Raw genomic sequence first — 17,991 nt, 5'->3', positions numbered from 1 at the left:
TCAGATCTCAGTTTCCTGAGTAGCTAGGATTACAGGCATGAGCCACCGACACCCTGCCAGCACAAGGTTTTAAAGGATGTTGCAAAGAGCAGAAGTGCCAGGACAGAGGGCCAGGCCCAAGGACAAGATGGAGTATAGGGATGAAGGGTATGTGGAAATAAGACATCCAGTTGGGAAACTCAAGGTCTTGTACTCTTGCTTGTTGTTTTTGTTTTTTTGCTCAAACTGGTGCTCTCCCACTTGAACCACACCTATATTTCCCAGTTTTTGCTGGTTAACTGGACATAAGAGTCTCATGAACTTTTCTGTCTTCGCTGGCTTCAAACTATGATCCTCAGATTGCTCCTAAGTAGCTAGGATTGCAGGCATAATCCACTGGTACCCTGCTCTTTACCCCCATTTACTTCAATTTAAGTTTTATCACATTTTTATCTGAATATATCACCCTTCATTATCCCATTTTGATTTTTTTGATAGCATTTGAAAACCTTCTCTTCATGTGTCAAATGAATGATAGCATCAAAGAATCTATCAATGTCACACTGGCTGACTCTTATGGCAGTAAGGGACATCAGTAATAATTGGAGTATCCAAGTACTAAAATACCAAAATCCCTCCAGGTAAGCCAAAGCTTCCCCACACATCACCTGCAAACCAAGGTCTGTTCACCACCATCAAGATGAAAATAATTAAAAGCATGACCACCTTTTCTCCTTCCCGTAGTCTAAAATGTGGGTTTCTTATATATGGCTTCACCTTCTCTTCTGGGACCACCTGAAGAGGAGCAGCCTGTAGCCTGTGCATAGAGTTTGGGAGGATCTTGAAAAGTGTGGCCTGAGACCTGAGGATTTTGTGACTCTGGGGTCATTCTTTGTGACTGTGATGGGGAGCAGGAAGCTGGCATGCACACATAGGCCTGTGGTACACAGGTGTCTTGTCCCTCTTCAGCCTTCTGATGATCCACAGCAAACATGAGCATGCCACAAACATGCCTGCAGGTGGCTCTGTCAACTCAACCCTCACTGGACTGAAAAATGCCTTCACAAGGCCACATGTGGGTGGCTCTTCATAATGTCTATTGTGAGAAGTCTTCTTGCACAGAACTGTTTAGAGGATAGTCGATCAGGTTTGTAACTGAGAGGGATGCCCTTTAGTGAAAACAGACACATGTACATCTGAGTGCAAGTGTGCATGTGAGGCAGTGTGTATGTGTGTACCTGTGTGTACATAGGAACACACATTGCTATACTGGAGAGGAAGCTGGAAAGGAAAGACAAGACAAGCACAGATTTTCACACACATACCTCCAGATGTGTGCACATCACTGCCCACACAGACACACACTCATACACTTTGTTTTGATGCCAGTACTAGGGCTTGAACTCTGGGCCTTGCACTCTTGCTTAGCTTTTTTTTTTTTTTAACTCAAGACTGAGCCACAACTCACTTCACTTCCAGCTTTTTGGTGATTAATTGGAGATAAGTTTCTTGGATTTGTCTGTCTGGGCTGGCTTCAAAACAGGATCCTCAGATCTCAACCTTCTGAGTAGCTAAGATTACAGATGTGAACCAACACACACACATACACACACACACACACACATTTTGACACAGACTATGTTTCTATACATGGTTCTAAATCACTATTTTGTCAGATTCTCCAGCCCACTTTGACTAGTGGCTCTCATAGAATCCTGTGGGGGAGCTTTGCTTGGTTACTTAGTTGGTAGTTTTTTTGTGAGGGTGGGTACTAGGATTTGAACTCAGGGTGTTATGTTTGCTAGGCAGGTAGGTACTCTACCACTTGAACCATGCCTCCAGCCTATTTGGGTAGCTTTTGAAAATGCCAGTGCCCAAGCCACACACCAGACAAATATACTAGAAATTCTGGAGATGGGGCTTTGGTATTCATCCATTATAACCTCCTTAGGTGGTTCCAACAGCCAGTGAGGGCCAGGTACTTGTTACACTGAAGACCCTTCTGCTACTCCTCTTGCCCTCATATTGGCTCTTCCCAGCAAAGCTCTTCCTTCCTAGCATCCCCACGGAGAGTTTAGTTCTTTCTTGCCTGAGGCTTGCAACCACACCTGAGCCATCTAATGGTAGCATAATTACTTGCTTGTTGTCTAAATAGAAGCATGAGCTCAGAGAAGACAGTCTCTACACGGGCTCTATCTGTTTCCTTCGCAGAGCATCCACAGATGCTTCAGAAGGAAAGGGACAAAGATGATGGAGGTTATGATAGCAGAGGGGTGGGAGGTGGAGGCTTTGTAAGTTTCTGGGTGTTGAAGCAGTATGTTGAAGATGCCTTCACCCTTTATAGAGAGATTCCTCTTACATCTACAATGTGGCCCTGGTTGGTCTCTATCTCCTGCTCCTCTAGAAGTGCCATCAGGGTCTCAGGCTCAGAGAGACTGCTGAACAGCCCCATGACCTGTGCCTGAGTCCCAGGGTGGCTGACCTTTCCCATCACAAGCCCTGTCTGACCTGCTTCCAGGACACCTCTGCTCTGAGGAGTACCCAGAGCAGAACCCCCTGCTTCTGTGCTCACCCAGGGATCCAGGGCCAGGCACTACCTTGGTCACTGATGGAGATCCATAGCTGAGAACGATCAGAGAACAACAAGCAGCTCCCTGAAGCTGGCTCCACTTAACAGAAACCCCAGGTCCAGACAACACAGGCATCCGGGGGCAGGACCAGAGGGCAAACTGTGTTTCTGGTATAGTTGTAGCTTCTGGTCTCTATCATTGACCGCTGCCTTCCTTGGGCAGCCTGTCCCTAAAGCCCCAACACTCCCTTCCCCCTTCCATCCCTCTCTCTCTGCTGTTTTTGTGCCAGTACTAGGGCTGGAACTCAAGGCCTCAAGCTCTTCACTGATCTTTTTGCCCACGGCTGGAGCTCTACCACTTGAGTCATGCCTCCACTTCACCTTTCCTATTTTTTTTATTACAATCGCTGCCTACATCCCTGTGGGCTTTTACTGTCTCTATTCTAGACAGGCCCGCTGAGGTAAAGGTGTGATAAGTCCACATAAGGATTTTGGTTGGAAATGCAAACAGACCTAGAAAGGGTTTGAGAGCTCAGGACATGGAGTGAGGTCATCCTATTTCAAGAACTCCTGGCCAGCTCAGGAGTTCATACATGTAATCTGAGCTGGAGGGGAAGCTGACATCAGGAAGATTGGAGTTTGAGGCCAGTCATGTAAAAAGTTGGAGAAAACTCCCACCTTAAAACAATGAAAAGCTGGGTATGTGGTATACACGTGTCATCCAGCTGTGTAAGAAGCATCAATAGGACCAAAATCTGGGCTGGTCGAAGGCAAAAAGCAAGATCCTATTTGCAAAACTAAACCAAAAAAGGCTGGAGGCACAGCTCAAGCGGGTAGAGAACTTCCCTAGCAAGTATAAGGCCCATTATTGCTTCCTCCTACCCGCCCCCCCCACCTCCTCCCTGCCCAAAAAAACAAAAACAAAACCTGGCTCTGTCACTCTCCAGCCTCATCTCTTTGGGGCCTCATTGTCTGGATGGTAAGATTAACAATAATAGGACCCTCAACCTCTAGATAAACACCAGCCTCCTTCTTTAAAACTCCCCAGCCAATGATCAGTCGAAGTCCTGGTCACACATCAAGTCTATTCAACACAAGCATTTTCTTTACATGTTGGGACTTTTACTTCAATTTGAAGCAGATGGTTGAGCACAGATGTGAACAGCTTTGGCCTCTGGAGTACAAGGAAGGAGCAGACCTTGGTTTTGAACATGCCCCTCCCCCACATACTGGCCCATTTCCCTGGTCCCTTCCTCGCTCTGCCCTTCTACCCATCCAGCCATAGACCACTGGCCTCCAGCAGGGTGCCATCTTGTCTGCCCAGTTCCAACAGCTGAGGGGGAACACTGGGGAGAGGCAGCTGATAAGGGCTGAGCTTTGGAGCAAAGGTCTTTGGGTAGGTTGCCTTGGGGCAAGTCCCTCAGTGAGGTGTGGGGGGAATATTGCTTCTTTCCCCTCTTACTCCCTTCTCTGATACTCAAGGCCCAAGTAAGAGCCTGAGCCCCAGGAACATAAAGAATCAGAGTTAGACACTTCGGCAGCCAGGTACCCTCCACCCAACCTCCTTCTCATGGTCCCAAGAAGGCTTGTCATGTATCCATACAGCTCAGGGTCCAGTCGTGGACACAACGCTGGGTTAGAGGACCAAGTGCTTCTGATGGCACCAAATGTCCATTCCTTGTATGAGTTCCGGGTGAAGGTACTGGCTCATCTTTGGCTTGAGATGGGACGTGGACAACAGGAGAAAAAGAATTCATGGAGCAATGATGTGGCTTTTCACTGTTGGGTTTTATCCCCCCATTTTGTTTAGTGTCTCTGTAGAATCTTTGGCAATAAACTTCTGCAGCTGAGCACTGCCTCCCCACCAGGCAGAGCCCGAAGTACAAAATAACCACAGAGTGACTGGGTAAGGACAGGAGGGGAAGAGGGAGGCAGGCTGCTGCTGTCCTTGAAGACCCTGAGAGGCAGTAGGTGGACTGAGCATCTGGCAGCATCTTGGAGAAGACAACGAACCAGGCTGGTTTGGCAGGCTCACCGTCTCCTCAAGCCTGGCTAGGAAGTGACCCACAGCAGTGTCCTTGGTCTTGTCCATCACGTGTCATTCCTGAAAGAAATGAGCAACCATCAGAAAGAAGCGCCTTCTAGTCATCCTGATGCCAAGTGGGCACCCCCAGAATGTCCTCTCACATGATCCCCACAGCTCCTGCCCCAGAAGGGCCATCACACTTGTGGACCTGGGGCAGGAGAGTGTACCTTGTGGGGCACAGTAAACAAATAGAGCCAGATTTGAATCCAGGACTGGCTACCCCCCAAAGCCCACACTGTCCCTTTCCTCCACACCTCTGCACTTAGAGCCCCTGCTGTCTGGTTGACTTGTGGGGAGGGACCCAGGGTACTGACACCATGATCCACAGGATCCCCTCTCTGAAGGATCCCAGTCAGGCTCAGCCCCATCTGGGGGGAGGGGGGAACTCCTCTTCAGGCTAGTTGGCCCCCACTGGAGTGGCTGTCCATGGTACCTCTTCCCCCACACAGTTTGGAAAGGAACATTATACCAGGAGGCCCAAGGTGCACTCTATATGCAGCCCCTCAGCTGCCAGCAAGGTGACCTGATACAAGTCACTTAACTTCTCTGAGCCTCATTTTCCCCATCTGCCTAAGCAGATCAGTCATTTCCAAACTTCCTTCTAAGCAGTAGAAATCAAGTGTGACCTGTGGAATGCTGACCCAACAAACAGATTAACCCTTCTGTCCTTTTGGGTGATCAGAGGGTGAGAGGGACAGGGACAGAGAAGGACTGAGTTCTATTGTGCTTTCTCCACTGGTGACATGGGGACATCCTGAGAACCCGAGAGTTAAGGGAACAGTCTGGAAATTGCTGGGTAAGACCACCTTAAAGTCTGTAGAAACCCTGACCTGCTGCATCTGTATTGGCAGTTGAACTTGACGCTCATCTGGAGAAAACTGATCAGAGGATGTACCTTGCTTCCAAGAATGGGCAGGAGGAAGGGAAGAAAGTTCATGGGTCCTGTTTGGGCAATGACCCTCTGGGGAAGGTCAAAGCTAGTAGGATGGGGTGGTGGTGACCAAGTCCACCTGGAACGTGGACAAGAATACACAGGCTCCCTCCCTTTGACCAACACACTCCCAAATAAAGCGACTGCACATCCTTCTCTCTGTCCTGCAACAACCCTGAACATAGCTTAGTACTTCTTGCTAAAGCAAAACATCTGTCAGGAAGATCAGACATGCCAGAGTGCTTCCTCACGTCTCATCTCAAGGTAATCGGTTGTGAGCACAGAGAGTAGGTGCTAAAAGCTGGCAGCAGCAGGATTTGAATCCAGAACGGCAGTGTTTCTTCTACCACACAGTGGCTGCCCCGGGTGAAGTGAGGCTTGGGGAACAGGAAGCAGCCAAACCATGAGGCTAGAGGGCTGCTAACCACAGGCCTTGGTGTGTCTTAGAGGCCAAAGGCGCCAGTAGAAGCTCAGCCAAGATGTGGTCCAAGATCCAATAGGCTGGGCCAGGCTGGAAGCAGGGTCCAAGCCCGATGAAGGCTCAGGGCCAGGGGTAGGGAAGCTGTCCAGCTAATGGTGGCTTAGTGGGGAGAAAAGGAAAAGTGAGAGGCGGGCAGGGTCTTGATGTGGTAAATCCTCGGCTCACATTCTCCCAGTCCACTGTGCTTGGCTGGCCCCAGCAGGAATCTGCTTTTTGTTACTGAGTCTGCAGAGAAGGATTAAGAAGCGGAAAGGAAACCCGTGGGGATGGCACTGGGTCTGTGGTTCACAGGGTGATTTACAGACCCCCGTCATCCCGGCGCTGGCCGCCTGGGCGGGCCCTGCCATGGGCCGGGCCTTGAGCTTTTTTCTTCTCCAGCCTGCCTGTGGTTTGGGGAACTTGTGGAAGGCTGGAGCCATCCTCCTGGCCACACTGTGAAGGTGGCTGGGGCAGCCTAGGCCAGCAGCAAGGCCTGTTAGATCTCAGACCCTGCTCAGCCACAACTGCCACCCACTTGTCAGGAGACTGGGCTTCAATTCTTGATCCCACCTTTTCTCCTGGGTCTACATTCCACTTGCATGTCCATCACCCACCTCCTCCCAGGAATTCCAGCACATGCACGTCCAGCCAGGGAAGCTCATGTCCAGGAAGGCTCAATGAGAAAAGCACGGGAAGGCCTCGGCCAGCAGGACATTTTCTACAGTTACATGGCTGTGTGGCTTTGGGTAATCCTCTCCCTCTCTGTGCATTAATTCCTTCTCACTTATAGTATAAATGGATTTGCATTCCCCAAAGCATTCTGCAGGACTAACCAGTTAGAGTATAGCAGGAGTTTGGGCAACACCATAGATTGTTTTGGAATGTATATGAACAAATAAAGGCTCCAAAAAGTTCTGCAGTAGCCAAGTACTGGTGACAAATGCCTATAATCCTAGCTACACAGGAGAGTAAGATCTGAGGGTCATGGTTTGAAGCCAGCCCAGGCAGGCTGGGTATTTCCAATTACCCATCAAAAAGCCAGAAGTAGAGATAGATATGTATGGTTCAAGTGATTAGGCGCTAGCTTTGAGCAAAACAAGCTGAGACAGCACTCGAGCCTTGAGTTCAAGTCTCAGAACACACACACACACACACACACACACACACACACAGACACACACACACACACAGGTCCTACAGTAAAAAAAAAAAAATCACGTGACTTTGTTTATCCAGTCATCTCACAGCAGATTTGACCATATTGTTTTGACAGTTTCATGAGTAGAAACACTCTTGACCTCTGATAATGCTGTAAAAAGGCATTATTACCAAGAGCTCAGAGGAAGGTTTCAAGACAGATAAAGCTGTGACACTCAAGAAGAACTTTTCGAAGGTACCACAGCCTTACTGGCTGCTTGCACATGGTTGCTGCTTTTCCACTGAGGAGCCATGGACAGCTATGAGCATCCAAACTCCAAGGCCCAGGAGAGGAAGCTGATTAGTCCAACCATGGCCAATTCCTTCCTTTAGACCAATCTGCTGTGGCTAAGGGTTAGGAAACAAACCAATGCCACGGCCTCTTATTTGCATAATTGCAAATATAGGGTGAGTAAGCACTCCCCGTGTGACAGCCACCCATGCCTCTGTCCACAGCACCACTTCCCTGTAGATTCATATGCATCGTACTCACAAAAGTTGAACTCTTCTGTGTAACTGTTTAAAGATAACAACGACAACAACAGAATGCCAGTCCTGAGGTTAGGCCTGCTCTGTTCACTATTACAGCCTCTGTACTCTAGCAGAGTGCCTGGTTCACAGCAGCATCTCAATAAATACTTGTTGAGCTTTGCGGTAGCAGACATCTAATTGACTATGGCTTACACCTATCATGGGCAATGCTTCCCGTTTCCAATGGAACACTGAGCACTTTTGTAAACATGTCTGGACTTTCTGGGAATTCCTGCTGATGGGAGTGAACTCTAGAACAAACTCCATTGTTTTGCTTTTGTTCCCTTCCAGCTTATTTCTGATGAACTCTGCCTTGATTGTGCTGGGTCTTGTGAGGTAATTTTACCACCTTGGGAGCACTTAAGAAACAATTTTAATCTGTGTCATGTTGCCTTTTAAATTAACTGTTGGTCTATAATTTCTACTTAATCACTTTTCACTATTGCCAAGTTATACCTTTTTCTATATTTAAGTAATTTTATATAGCTTTCTATGTGAAGGGGAAAAAAATAACAAGTTTCAGATCCTGACAGATTTATTTAATTGGTCTATCCTAAAAACAGCAGTCAGATTTCCAAAGCTGTTTTAAAACTAAAATATGGGGGCTGGGAAGGTGGCTCAGGCCTTGCATACATGAAGCCCTGGGCTCAATTCCTCAGCACCACATAAGCAGAAAAAGCTGTAAGTGCACTGTGGCTCAAGTGGTAGAGCACTAGCCTTGAGCTGAAGAGCTGAGGGACAGCACCCAGAGTTCAGGCCTCACAATCAACAACAATAAAAAAAAAAGCAAAAACAAAAACTGCCACACGCCGGTGGCTCACTCCTGTAATACTAGCTATTGAGGAGGCTGAGATCTGAGGATCATGGTTCAAAGCCAGCCTGGACAGGAAAGTCCATGAGACTCTTATCTCCAATAAACTACTAGAAAAATGGAAGTAGCACTGTGGCTCAAGTGGTAGAATACTCGCCTTGAGCTGAAGAGCTGAGGGACAGCGCCTAAGCCTAGAGTTTAAGCCCTGTGACCAGCAAAACAAACAAAACTAAAATATGATATTATAGTATAAAATATGACATTATAGTAGAAAGAACGGGGGAGAGATACTATACAAGAGCAACACTATTTTGGGGGGAGGGGAGGGTCAGGGGTTGGTTGTGGGGCTTGTACTCAGGGCCTGAGCTCTTTTTGCTCAAGGCTAGCCCTCTACCACTTTGAACCACAGGACCATTTCTGGTTTTTGAGTAGTTAATTGGACATAAGAGTCTCACAGGGACTTTTCTGCCTTGGCTGGCTTTGAACGGCAATCCTCAGATCTCAGCTTCCTGAGTAGCTAGGATTACAAGCATGAACCACTGGCACCCAACTAAGAACCATGCTATTGAGGGTTATTTTTCCTTCTATACCATATTTGTGCTAGAATGGCAGGTTGTGTTGGCTCTGAATGCTGCTTCTTTCCCCAACCAAACCTTCGTTTCCTCATCTTTACAATGGGCCAACAATAGTACCTATGTTCTAGGTCAGTTGAGTTAGTCAAGCCGAAACCTTCTAGTGTGTGTCCCCATAGTCACGTCAGGCCCTCAATTTAACTAACTGGTTTTGCTAACTGGTTTGGTGGTTGTTTTGCCAATCCTGGGGCTTAAACTCAGTCTGGGCACTGTCCTGGAGCTTTTCTGCTCAAGTCTAGTTGTTCTACCACTTGGGCCACACCTCTACTTCTGGCTTTTTGCTGGTTAAATGTAAATAAGAGTCTCACAGACTTTCTTTCCCTGGCTGGCTTTGAACTGTGATCCTCATATATCAGCCTCTTGAGTAGCTAGGGTACTAGGTACCTGGCTGGCTAACTGGTGTTTGAAAACCTCAAGTGGCCTCACAGGCTGAAAATACCTCAAAAAGTTACTGGAAAGAGTCACTTTGAAACAAATGTTACATATTGATCAATTTGCGTTCCACCAATTCTTAAAAACAAAACAAAAACAGAGTTTGAAAACTTACCTATATAGCGTCCTATTTTGTTTAGCTTCCTGAGTGCTGGGATTTCGGGTGTGTGCTATCCCATCCAGTTTGCAAATGCAGTTTTCAGATAAGAAAACACCTCCAGTACTCACTCCCTTTATCCTTAGGCCCCGCCACTAGCTAGATCTAAAGTCAATTGTGGGATCCCGGTGGGCTGGGGACATCTCTCACCAGGGCTCACTGTCACCTTATCTATCAGTGACACCACAAAAGCAGCTGCCAGCACACTAGCGCATTGTCAAGGCTGAGATAAGGGAAATGATTTTTTTTTTTACCCCCGACACAATCCATGCCCACACACACACAGGTGCACCTCTGTGCAATAGAGCTCAGTGGTTAAAAATGTACCAGTCACAGCATCAGACTGAGTCCATGTAAATTCTGACCTCCCCATTTACTGGCTATGTGACATTGAACAAGTTATTTAACATCTCTGTGACTCTGTTTCTTTATCTATTAAATGGTAATAACAGTAGCTACAGCAAGAAGTTGTTTGGACCTGTTTGGAAGCTATATGTCAGTGTGTGTGTGTGTGTGTGTGTGTGTGTGTGTGTGTGTGTGTGTGGTGGAAGCTATATGTCAGTGTGTGTGTGTGTGTGTGTCCTGCCTCTTTATTTTCTCATCAGCAACTTGATAGGAACTGTATCTCCAGATCACCGTGGCTGTCCTCAGTAGGGGACAGAAGAGCTATCTGTTTTTTTTTATTAATATTTTTATTGTTATTAAAAAGGTGATATACAGAAGGGTTACTGTCATAAGTCAGGTAAAGAATACATTTCTTTCTGGACAATATCACTCTCTCCCAGTTTTTCCCTCCCATCCCCACTCACAAGTTGTACAGTTCATTTTCAACATAGTGTCCAGTGAGTACCACTGCTGCATTTGTTCACCCTTGAACTGTCCACTTGATATCTGAAAACCCTCACTTCCTCATGCTTCTATTCTTTCAGTCCTTGGGCAAATGTTTACTCTGTGGTTAGATCTGGGATCCCCCAACAGACATGAAGGTTGCTTCTTCCAGTTCTGACATCCCTGGACGAGCCTCTTCACAGAAACAAACTTTTCTAGGGAAAGGCAGCCCCATGGGTTCTCTGCTGATGCAGCTCAGATGGGCCTTTCCCAGTAGTTCTCAGCCACACATGGCTGGTTGAACTTCAGATTCCTCTTGGCTACTCAAGGTCAAGCTGTGACTATCACAGTTTTCATGGGGCTCCAAGGTCCTTGAGGCTTCAGGGCTTGTGTTTCTTAGCTCTTTATTGTATTTCTGCATCCTTACCTGGAACAAGGCTACTGACTATGCTCTGACCTGCTGCCTGCGCTAGCCTCATGTGGACAGGTTGCAGACAACTGGAGGAGAGCGAGTCTGCTCCAATCCCAGACACCTATATGTACATTGATGGGGTCAGCTCCTCTGGTCTGGATTTTCTGTTCATTGTGTTTGTCACTTAGCTCTGAGACCCAAAGACTACAGTGGAACGTTTGTCTGCTTTGTTTTCCAAAGTGACCCTGCACCTAGAGCAGTGCCTTTTTTTTTTTTTTTTGGTGGTTAGCTGGAGTTAAGAGTCTCACAGACTTTCCTACCCAGGCTGGTTTGTAACCTCACACTCTTAAGATATCTTAGCCTCCTGAGTAGCCAGGATTACAGATGTAAGCCCCTGGCACCCAGAGATTGAGTCTCATATAAAAGTGCAGAGTCCTTTGGGTCTTTTCCTACTCATGGACATAATAAGATTGTACAAGAGGGCAATCACTGTGGACAGGGAGGGAGAAAAAGCAGGTCACACTTCGTGAATCACCGCACTGGCTGCCTGTCCACTTGTGCTTGTCCCGGGTGAAGAGGACAAGTAGCAGCAGAACAAGGTGGAAAGTGCTGCTGTTGTGGAGGGAGGGTGACTTGCAGCAATGCCAGGCCACTGCTTCTGGAAAGTTCCAAGTAGCTTCCTCCCTAGAACTGCTCCCCATATACCTCACTGCCTAGCCCTGCCCTGTCACACTAACAGACCATTCTAAAGGCCCTTGAGACCTGGGGGAGCAAAATTAGAAAGTCTTGAATACTACCTACTGCCTTCTGGTATGACCCCCTTCCCGTGTGCACTAGAAAATGCCTGCTATATCAAAAGCCTTTCAGATCCTGACAGATGGTGCCTATGACACCCAGCATACCTATGCATGGTATGCGTGTGTGTGCACACGCACATGTGCACGTGTATGTGCTCGCGCTTACGTGCGTACCACACACACACACACACACACACACACACACACACACAGTGCAAACACAGGCAGCAGAGAGAGACCCTGGATGCTGTGTCTGGCCACAGAATCAAGCCCCTGGTGGGCAGCCTAGCCTTATATCCATTTTCTTGGCCACAATGTGGGAGGGGACTCTTGGGTCCTTCTGTCCACCTTCCTGATGGACTAATATGACCTCTGGGAAACCCTCTTACCATCTAGAGCTTCCAGTCGACAAAACCCTTTATAGCCATGTCGTTGAGCCTCTCCATCCCAGGCAGTGTGTCTGCATCTTGGGAGAAAGGCACATGCCTGTCTGGGCTGAGATTCAGAGTCCTGTCCCCTGATCTCATGCTACTGGGCAGCCCCTCAGCTCACAGTCTCAGCTTTGACAAAGAGGGGACAGAGGACAGCGGTAGCCTGGAGGTGGAGCTTACCCAGGCCCCACCCAGCTCCGTCCAGCTCTAGATGACTTCACATCATTTCACGTGCATGGTAAAAATGAGAATCCATGGTGCTGGAAAGGTGGCTCAGTGGTAGAGTGCTTGCCTTGCATGCATGAGGCCCTGGGTTTGATTCCTCAGCATCACACAAGCAGAAAAAGCCAGAAGTGGCACTGTGGCTCAAGTGGTAGAGCGCTAGCCTTGAGCTGAAGAGCTGAGGGACAGCGCCCAGGCCCAGAGTTCTGGCCCCATGACTGGCAAAAAAAAAAGGAGAATCCAGGTTTCTGTAGGATTGAAGAGAATAACAGGCATCACAGGCTCTGTAACTGTAAAGTGCTGTATGCAGGGATGCAGCCTAGTTGCCTTGGCTCTATGGAATCCCAAGGCCACGGGCTGAAACAAGGCTAGTGGCACTAGCTGTGCAGACTGTGGCAAGAGTTACATGAACACATGACACTGGTTGGCTCCCCAGGGAGGAAGCCTCCAGGGTGAGCTATGTGGCTGTTACTTAGCAGCCCTTCTGGAAAGCTGACAGACCCTGACATTCTTTTTCAGGTTCAAGGAGAATATCCCTCCTTTAGGGAGGGTAGGAGCTATCTGGGGAGGTCTGACTTTCTTGGAGAGAAGAAATTTATTTCCTAGTGTGGCCTCCACCCTGAATAGGTACAGCTTGGGGATGAAGTGGTTGGTGCTATGGCAGCCACTATACAGTCATGAGGCAGAGAGGAAAAGAGGTCTGGAGACTTGAAACAGCTACTTCCCTTCATAATTCCTTTCTTGGTAGTACTGGGGTTTGAACTTGGTTCTTATAATTGGTAGGCAGGCACTCTACCACTTGACCTACTGAACCATGCCTTCAGCCTTTTCCATTTGTCTTCTTTTTCAAGTAGAGTCTCACTTTTTCCATGGTCCAACCTAGATTGAGATATTCCTATTTCCATTTCCCTCGTAGTGAGAATGACAGGTAAACACCATCCCATCCAGATTTTATTGGTTGAGATAGAGTCTCATGAACTTTTTTTAAGGACTTCAATCCTTCTGATCTCTGCCTCCTAGGAGTTAGGACTACAGCCATGAGCAAAACTTCTCAACTAGGAGCAATATGGGGCCCTGTTCATTTCAGCTGCTTCTGAAGAATATTTGAAATGTAAAGCTGTCCTTTCTAAATCAGGGCAACAAGAGTACAAGCCAGGAGAGCCCGGGACCTTTTGTGTAGCTCTTGATGAACCTCAGGACAGAAAGTCATCCCTTGCTGAGTGGGTGGCCTTGGAGGGAATGAGGAGATGGAACAGAAGCAGGCAGGGACCCAGCGTCTCCATAGAGAGGCTGACACCATGCAAAAGCGTACAGCCTGGTGTAATGGGATATGCTGTGCCATACAACAGGTCATCTGAAATCCTCACTGTCATGTGAGACGTGAACTCCCACAGATTGTACAACAGGGCATCCCGGTGGCATCATAGCATAGCATAAACCACTGCCCTGGACCACAAACACCCCTGTGCTGAGAACACGTGGTGGTTCTGCTACAGCTGGGGTAAGGTTCAGGGAGGGTTTCCAGAATGCGCAGGACTGAGCCAGGCAGATGGACAAAGAGACTGGAGAAGGACAGCCCAGCCCTGGCTCCTCCTGGACCCAAAGAGGTGTGAGGAAGTCAGCAAAGCCTGCCCTTCTCTCCTTTCATTCCAGGGCTCCAGAACCCCACAGCCTGGGAGAGGCCACTTGGTGACTGATCCCAGGAGGTGCCCAGATTCCAGGCAGACATGTCCCAGAAGCCTTTGGTGGCAGTGGCAGCAGCCAGTTCTTTAAAAAGACTGCATGTCATGCTGCAATCAGCTGTGGGCCCAGGCACCGGAGTGTTTATGGTTGTGACTTTGGAAGAGCAAAGCCCCCCCCCCCAGAGTTACCTTCCGATGAGCTGATAGGGGTCTCTCATCCTACAGCTCCCCTACCACCCTATGCATGCATAATGTTCAGACTTGCAATCTGGGGTCCCCTGGGGTAATGGGTGGGACAGCGTTCCATACTAGTGATACTTGGTTAGTATTGATGGGTCAGGACCTAGACACAGGGACGTCCCTAGCCACCTTCTTGCTTGCCTGTCCCCTCCAGTCCAGGTCTAAGGAAAATGGTCACTTTTAACCATCCCCAGCATGCATAACTTTGGAACGAAGGCAAGGAAAAGAAGAGGAAGGGAAGGAAGGAAGGAAGGAAGGAAGGAAGAAAGAAAGAAAGAAAGAAAGAAAGAAAGAAAGAAAGAAAAAAGAAAGAAAGTTCACCTGTATCCCCAGAACTAAGTAGGTGGCCTTCAGGTACCCTTGAGGAAGACAGAGTTACACCTGGTGTCAGAAGAGGAAGAAACAACTTTAAAAGCAAACAACGAGGGGGAAAAGGGGGGGGGGGGGAGAATAAAAAACAGAGATTAAAAAAAAAATTCAAGAGCAAACAGCGGCGCCTGAGAAACAAGAATTCCAGCCGCCAACTTTTACAGCAACCAGCCCTGTTATTCATAAGCGAGTTTCCTCTCACAAAGAACCTTTTGCACGGTTTTCCCAGCTGCCTCCAAACCAGCTGCTCGCGCTGTTGTATCCTGAGTGATGATGAGGCTCTGAAAGGGCTTTTGGGGAACAGATGGCCAGGGGAGAGCTGGGGAATGTGCCAGCAGAGGGCCGGGCGGGCTGCCAAGGCCTGCGGTGACTGAGTGCTTGGGCTTCCAGCTCGCGTGCTTTCCCTGCCCTCTGCCCTCCGTGGCGCCAGCAGGCCTTCCCAGCGAGCGCTCGGAACATCTGGAGTCTGGGGCTGCCAGGAGGGGGGGGGCGGGCAGCAGGGGGGGGAGTGGGGGGGGACCCGCTGTTCCAGCAGAGCTCCCATGGACTCTGCCGGCAGGCCCGCCGTGCAGAGCAGCTAATCAAAACCACAGCACCGAATGGGAACCAGGCGGCGCGATCTCAGCTGTAGCCCAGGGGCCGCCAGGCGACTTAACCCGGTGTCAGGCCCCACTGGCGGCACAGCCCTGGGGGGTGCTCAGAGCTGATGACACCCCCCCCCCCCACTGGCCCACCCTACTCCTCACCACCACCAGCGCCACCACCAGCGGGCTGGTGGCTCCCTGCGGCTAAATGGAGCCTCCACGTGCTGTATAGCTGGCTGCTTACATAAGAGCTGTTGCTCCAGGCTGTTGCTCTAGGCATTGGGGGGGGGGGGGGGGGGGGAGACTCAGGGAGGAGGGGAATCTCAAGAACATGGGCCACCATGCTGGACATCAGACAAGCTCCTGAGGGACTTGGGAGGGCAGGACGTGGGAGTTGAGAAGCTTGGAATTTGAAACCAAACATGGAAAACGGGTTTAAAACTGAGTTCTACCACTCACTAAACATAGAACCCTGGCCTCAGTTTCCCTTTTGCTGGGTATGTGACAGTACTAAGACTTGAACCCAGGGCCTCAAGCATTCACTTGGCTGGTGCTCCACCACTTGAGCCACAGCTCCGCGTCCGGCTTTTTGCTGGTTAACTGAAGATAAGAGTCTCATGGACTTTTCTTTCCAAGCTGGCTTCAAACTACAATCCTCAAATCTCAGCCTCCTAAATAGCTAGGATTACAGGTATGAGCCACCAGTACCTGGCTGTTTCCCTTCTGTGCAGTAGGCAAAGCGTTCCTGACTGGTGATTGGCCAAATGTAATAAGTAGAAGTAACATGGGTAAGAGGCACACTGTGGGCCACACCATCTGGCCAAGTAGCTGTTGGTGGCAATCTGTTTATTAGCATTTTCATATACCAAATGTTATGAGAGTTTCTTGGTTTGAATCCATGTCCTTTGAAATCCTGGATTTGAAGGCAGTATAGCTCAAGTGGTAGAGTGCCTGACTAGCAAGTGTGAAGCCCTGAGTTCAATCCCCAGTTTCACAAAAAGGAGAAGGAGGAAGAGAAGGAAGAGGAGGAGGAGGAGGAGGAGGAGGAAAAAATAATCCAGGGCATCTTGATTCACAGATTGCTAGCCCCTTCTTTAAGGGTACATGATCAAGGGTTGGGTTGAAGGGCTCAAGATAAAAGAATCCTCCACTCAGAACTTTTGGTCCTCATCTGACACCCCACCAGGAACCTGTCCTTATGAAGTTGTGACTTTGTTGCTATAAATTTGTATCATTGACTTTCTGACCCTCACAGAAAATGCCAACCCTTTCTAATATAGAATCTTGTTTGAGCCTTTCAGCAAGGTGGCAAGAAAGGTACCTGTGCTCTCATTTTACAACAGAGAAAACTAGAGATCAGAGAGGTTCTGTCACATGGCCAGGTTCCCACAGGAAGATGTACCAGTGCCACGATTCAATCCCAGGTCTCTGACTCCAAAGTTCTACATCCTGGCTACTTCACAGTTTTGCAGAGGATCTCCCTGCTAGGTTTTCAAGCCTCTTAAATGACAGCGCTCACAAGAAGTGAAAAAAACCATAGATCTCTGTGAAGTGAATCCCAACACTACACATACACCCTTCCCGAGCCACTGAGTCTTCCAGAGAGGAATCCTGACTCAGAGATGCTTAAGAAAGACCCAGCATGAGGCAACCCTACCTCAGGCCACCCAGAGAACATCAGAGGGCATTCTTGCTTGGGAGGCTCCCCAGCTAATGACCCCGCCAGCCATGGTCCTGCCAGACTTGTGGCCTAACGGTGTCAAGTGTGAGAGGAGAAACGGCAGCTGAGAGAGCACTCTGCCTTAGAACAAACAGCTGGCGACAAACGTCTATGTAATTGGAATGCCAGAAAAAATAAATTGCATCCATTTTTATGACTGGAGGGGAATTTGATGGTGGTTTCCCACCCACCCCCCTTGTTTTTCGCCCAGCATAGACGCAAGGAGGGCTTTGAGAGCAAATGGTATTTAACTCAATAACTTGGCCCAGAGGATTTGGAAATGAACACCACCTCCCACCCGCCCCACTTCCATGTGGGAGGCAGGCAGCATCGTGGCAGGATCTGGATACACCTCTCTTACTGACAGGAGACCTCAGCCTCTCAGTTTTGGTTTCTTTATCCGTGCAATGGGACAACACTAGTCCCCACCCAGGACAGCTGGGGAAGTATAAATGAGGTGAACCATAGAGGTGATAAACACGTGACAGGCCTGGCATAGGATCAAGGCTCTGGGTATCCTTGGTATTAAGGCAGTGGTTTCAAATCCGTGTGAAATATCTGTGGTAGGCAGCAGGAAAGTAACTCGTGAACCAGGCAGTAAGGGAGAAAAGCAGGGATGGGGATGTAGCAAGATGGTAGCTTGGTGCAGTCTACTCCAAGGGTCTTGGGAATCAACCTAAGATGCCCAAGGAGGGTGACTACAGATATGACAGACAGCTGGGGACAAGGCCAGGGTAGTACCTTTGGTGGACAGTTGAGGGACAAAGCAGGGCAGGGGAAGGCTGCATCCAGCCAGAGCAGAGCTCTCAGGACCCTAGACTACACACGTGGGCCCGAGGGACAATCATCAACTGGGCTGCTGTTCCCAGGGCTGGTTCAGAAAGTCCAGGGGCCCCTCAGACACCCTCCATTTTCACCAAC

At 48.8% G+C, this 17,991-nt stretch overlaps 1 protein-coding gene across 1 annotated transcript in view; it reads right to left on the bottom strand.

Annotated features, from left to right (window-relative positions):
- Nucleotides 1–3,613: 3,613 nt before the first annotated feature.
- Atoh8 (atonal bHLH transcription factor 8) overlaps nt 3,614–17,991 on the bottom strand; it is a 29,589-nt gene continuing 15,211 nt past the window's right edge. Inside the window, exon 3 of the mRNA XM_042690437.1 lies at nt 3,614–4,652. Coding sequence (XP_042546371.1) covers nt 4,647–4,652 — 6 coding nt within the window. The 3' untranslated portion in view covers nt 3,614–4,646. The remainder of the gene's footprint in view (nt 4,653–17,991) is intronic.

This window comes from Dipodomys spectabilis, unplaced genomic scaffold (genome assembly GCF_019054845.1).
Source record: "Dipodomys spectabilis isolate Male_0828 unplaced genomic scaffold, ASM1905484v1 ptg000137l, whole genome shotgun sequence".
Lineage (NCBI taxonomy): Eukaryota > Metazoa > Chordata > Mammalia > Rodentia > Heteromyidae > Dipodomys > Dipodomys spectabilis.
The sequence above is the reverse complement of the archived record's forward strand: the minus strand, read 5'-3'. Positions and strand labels throughout refer to the sequence as shown.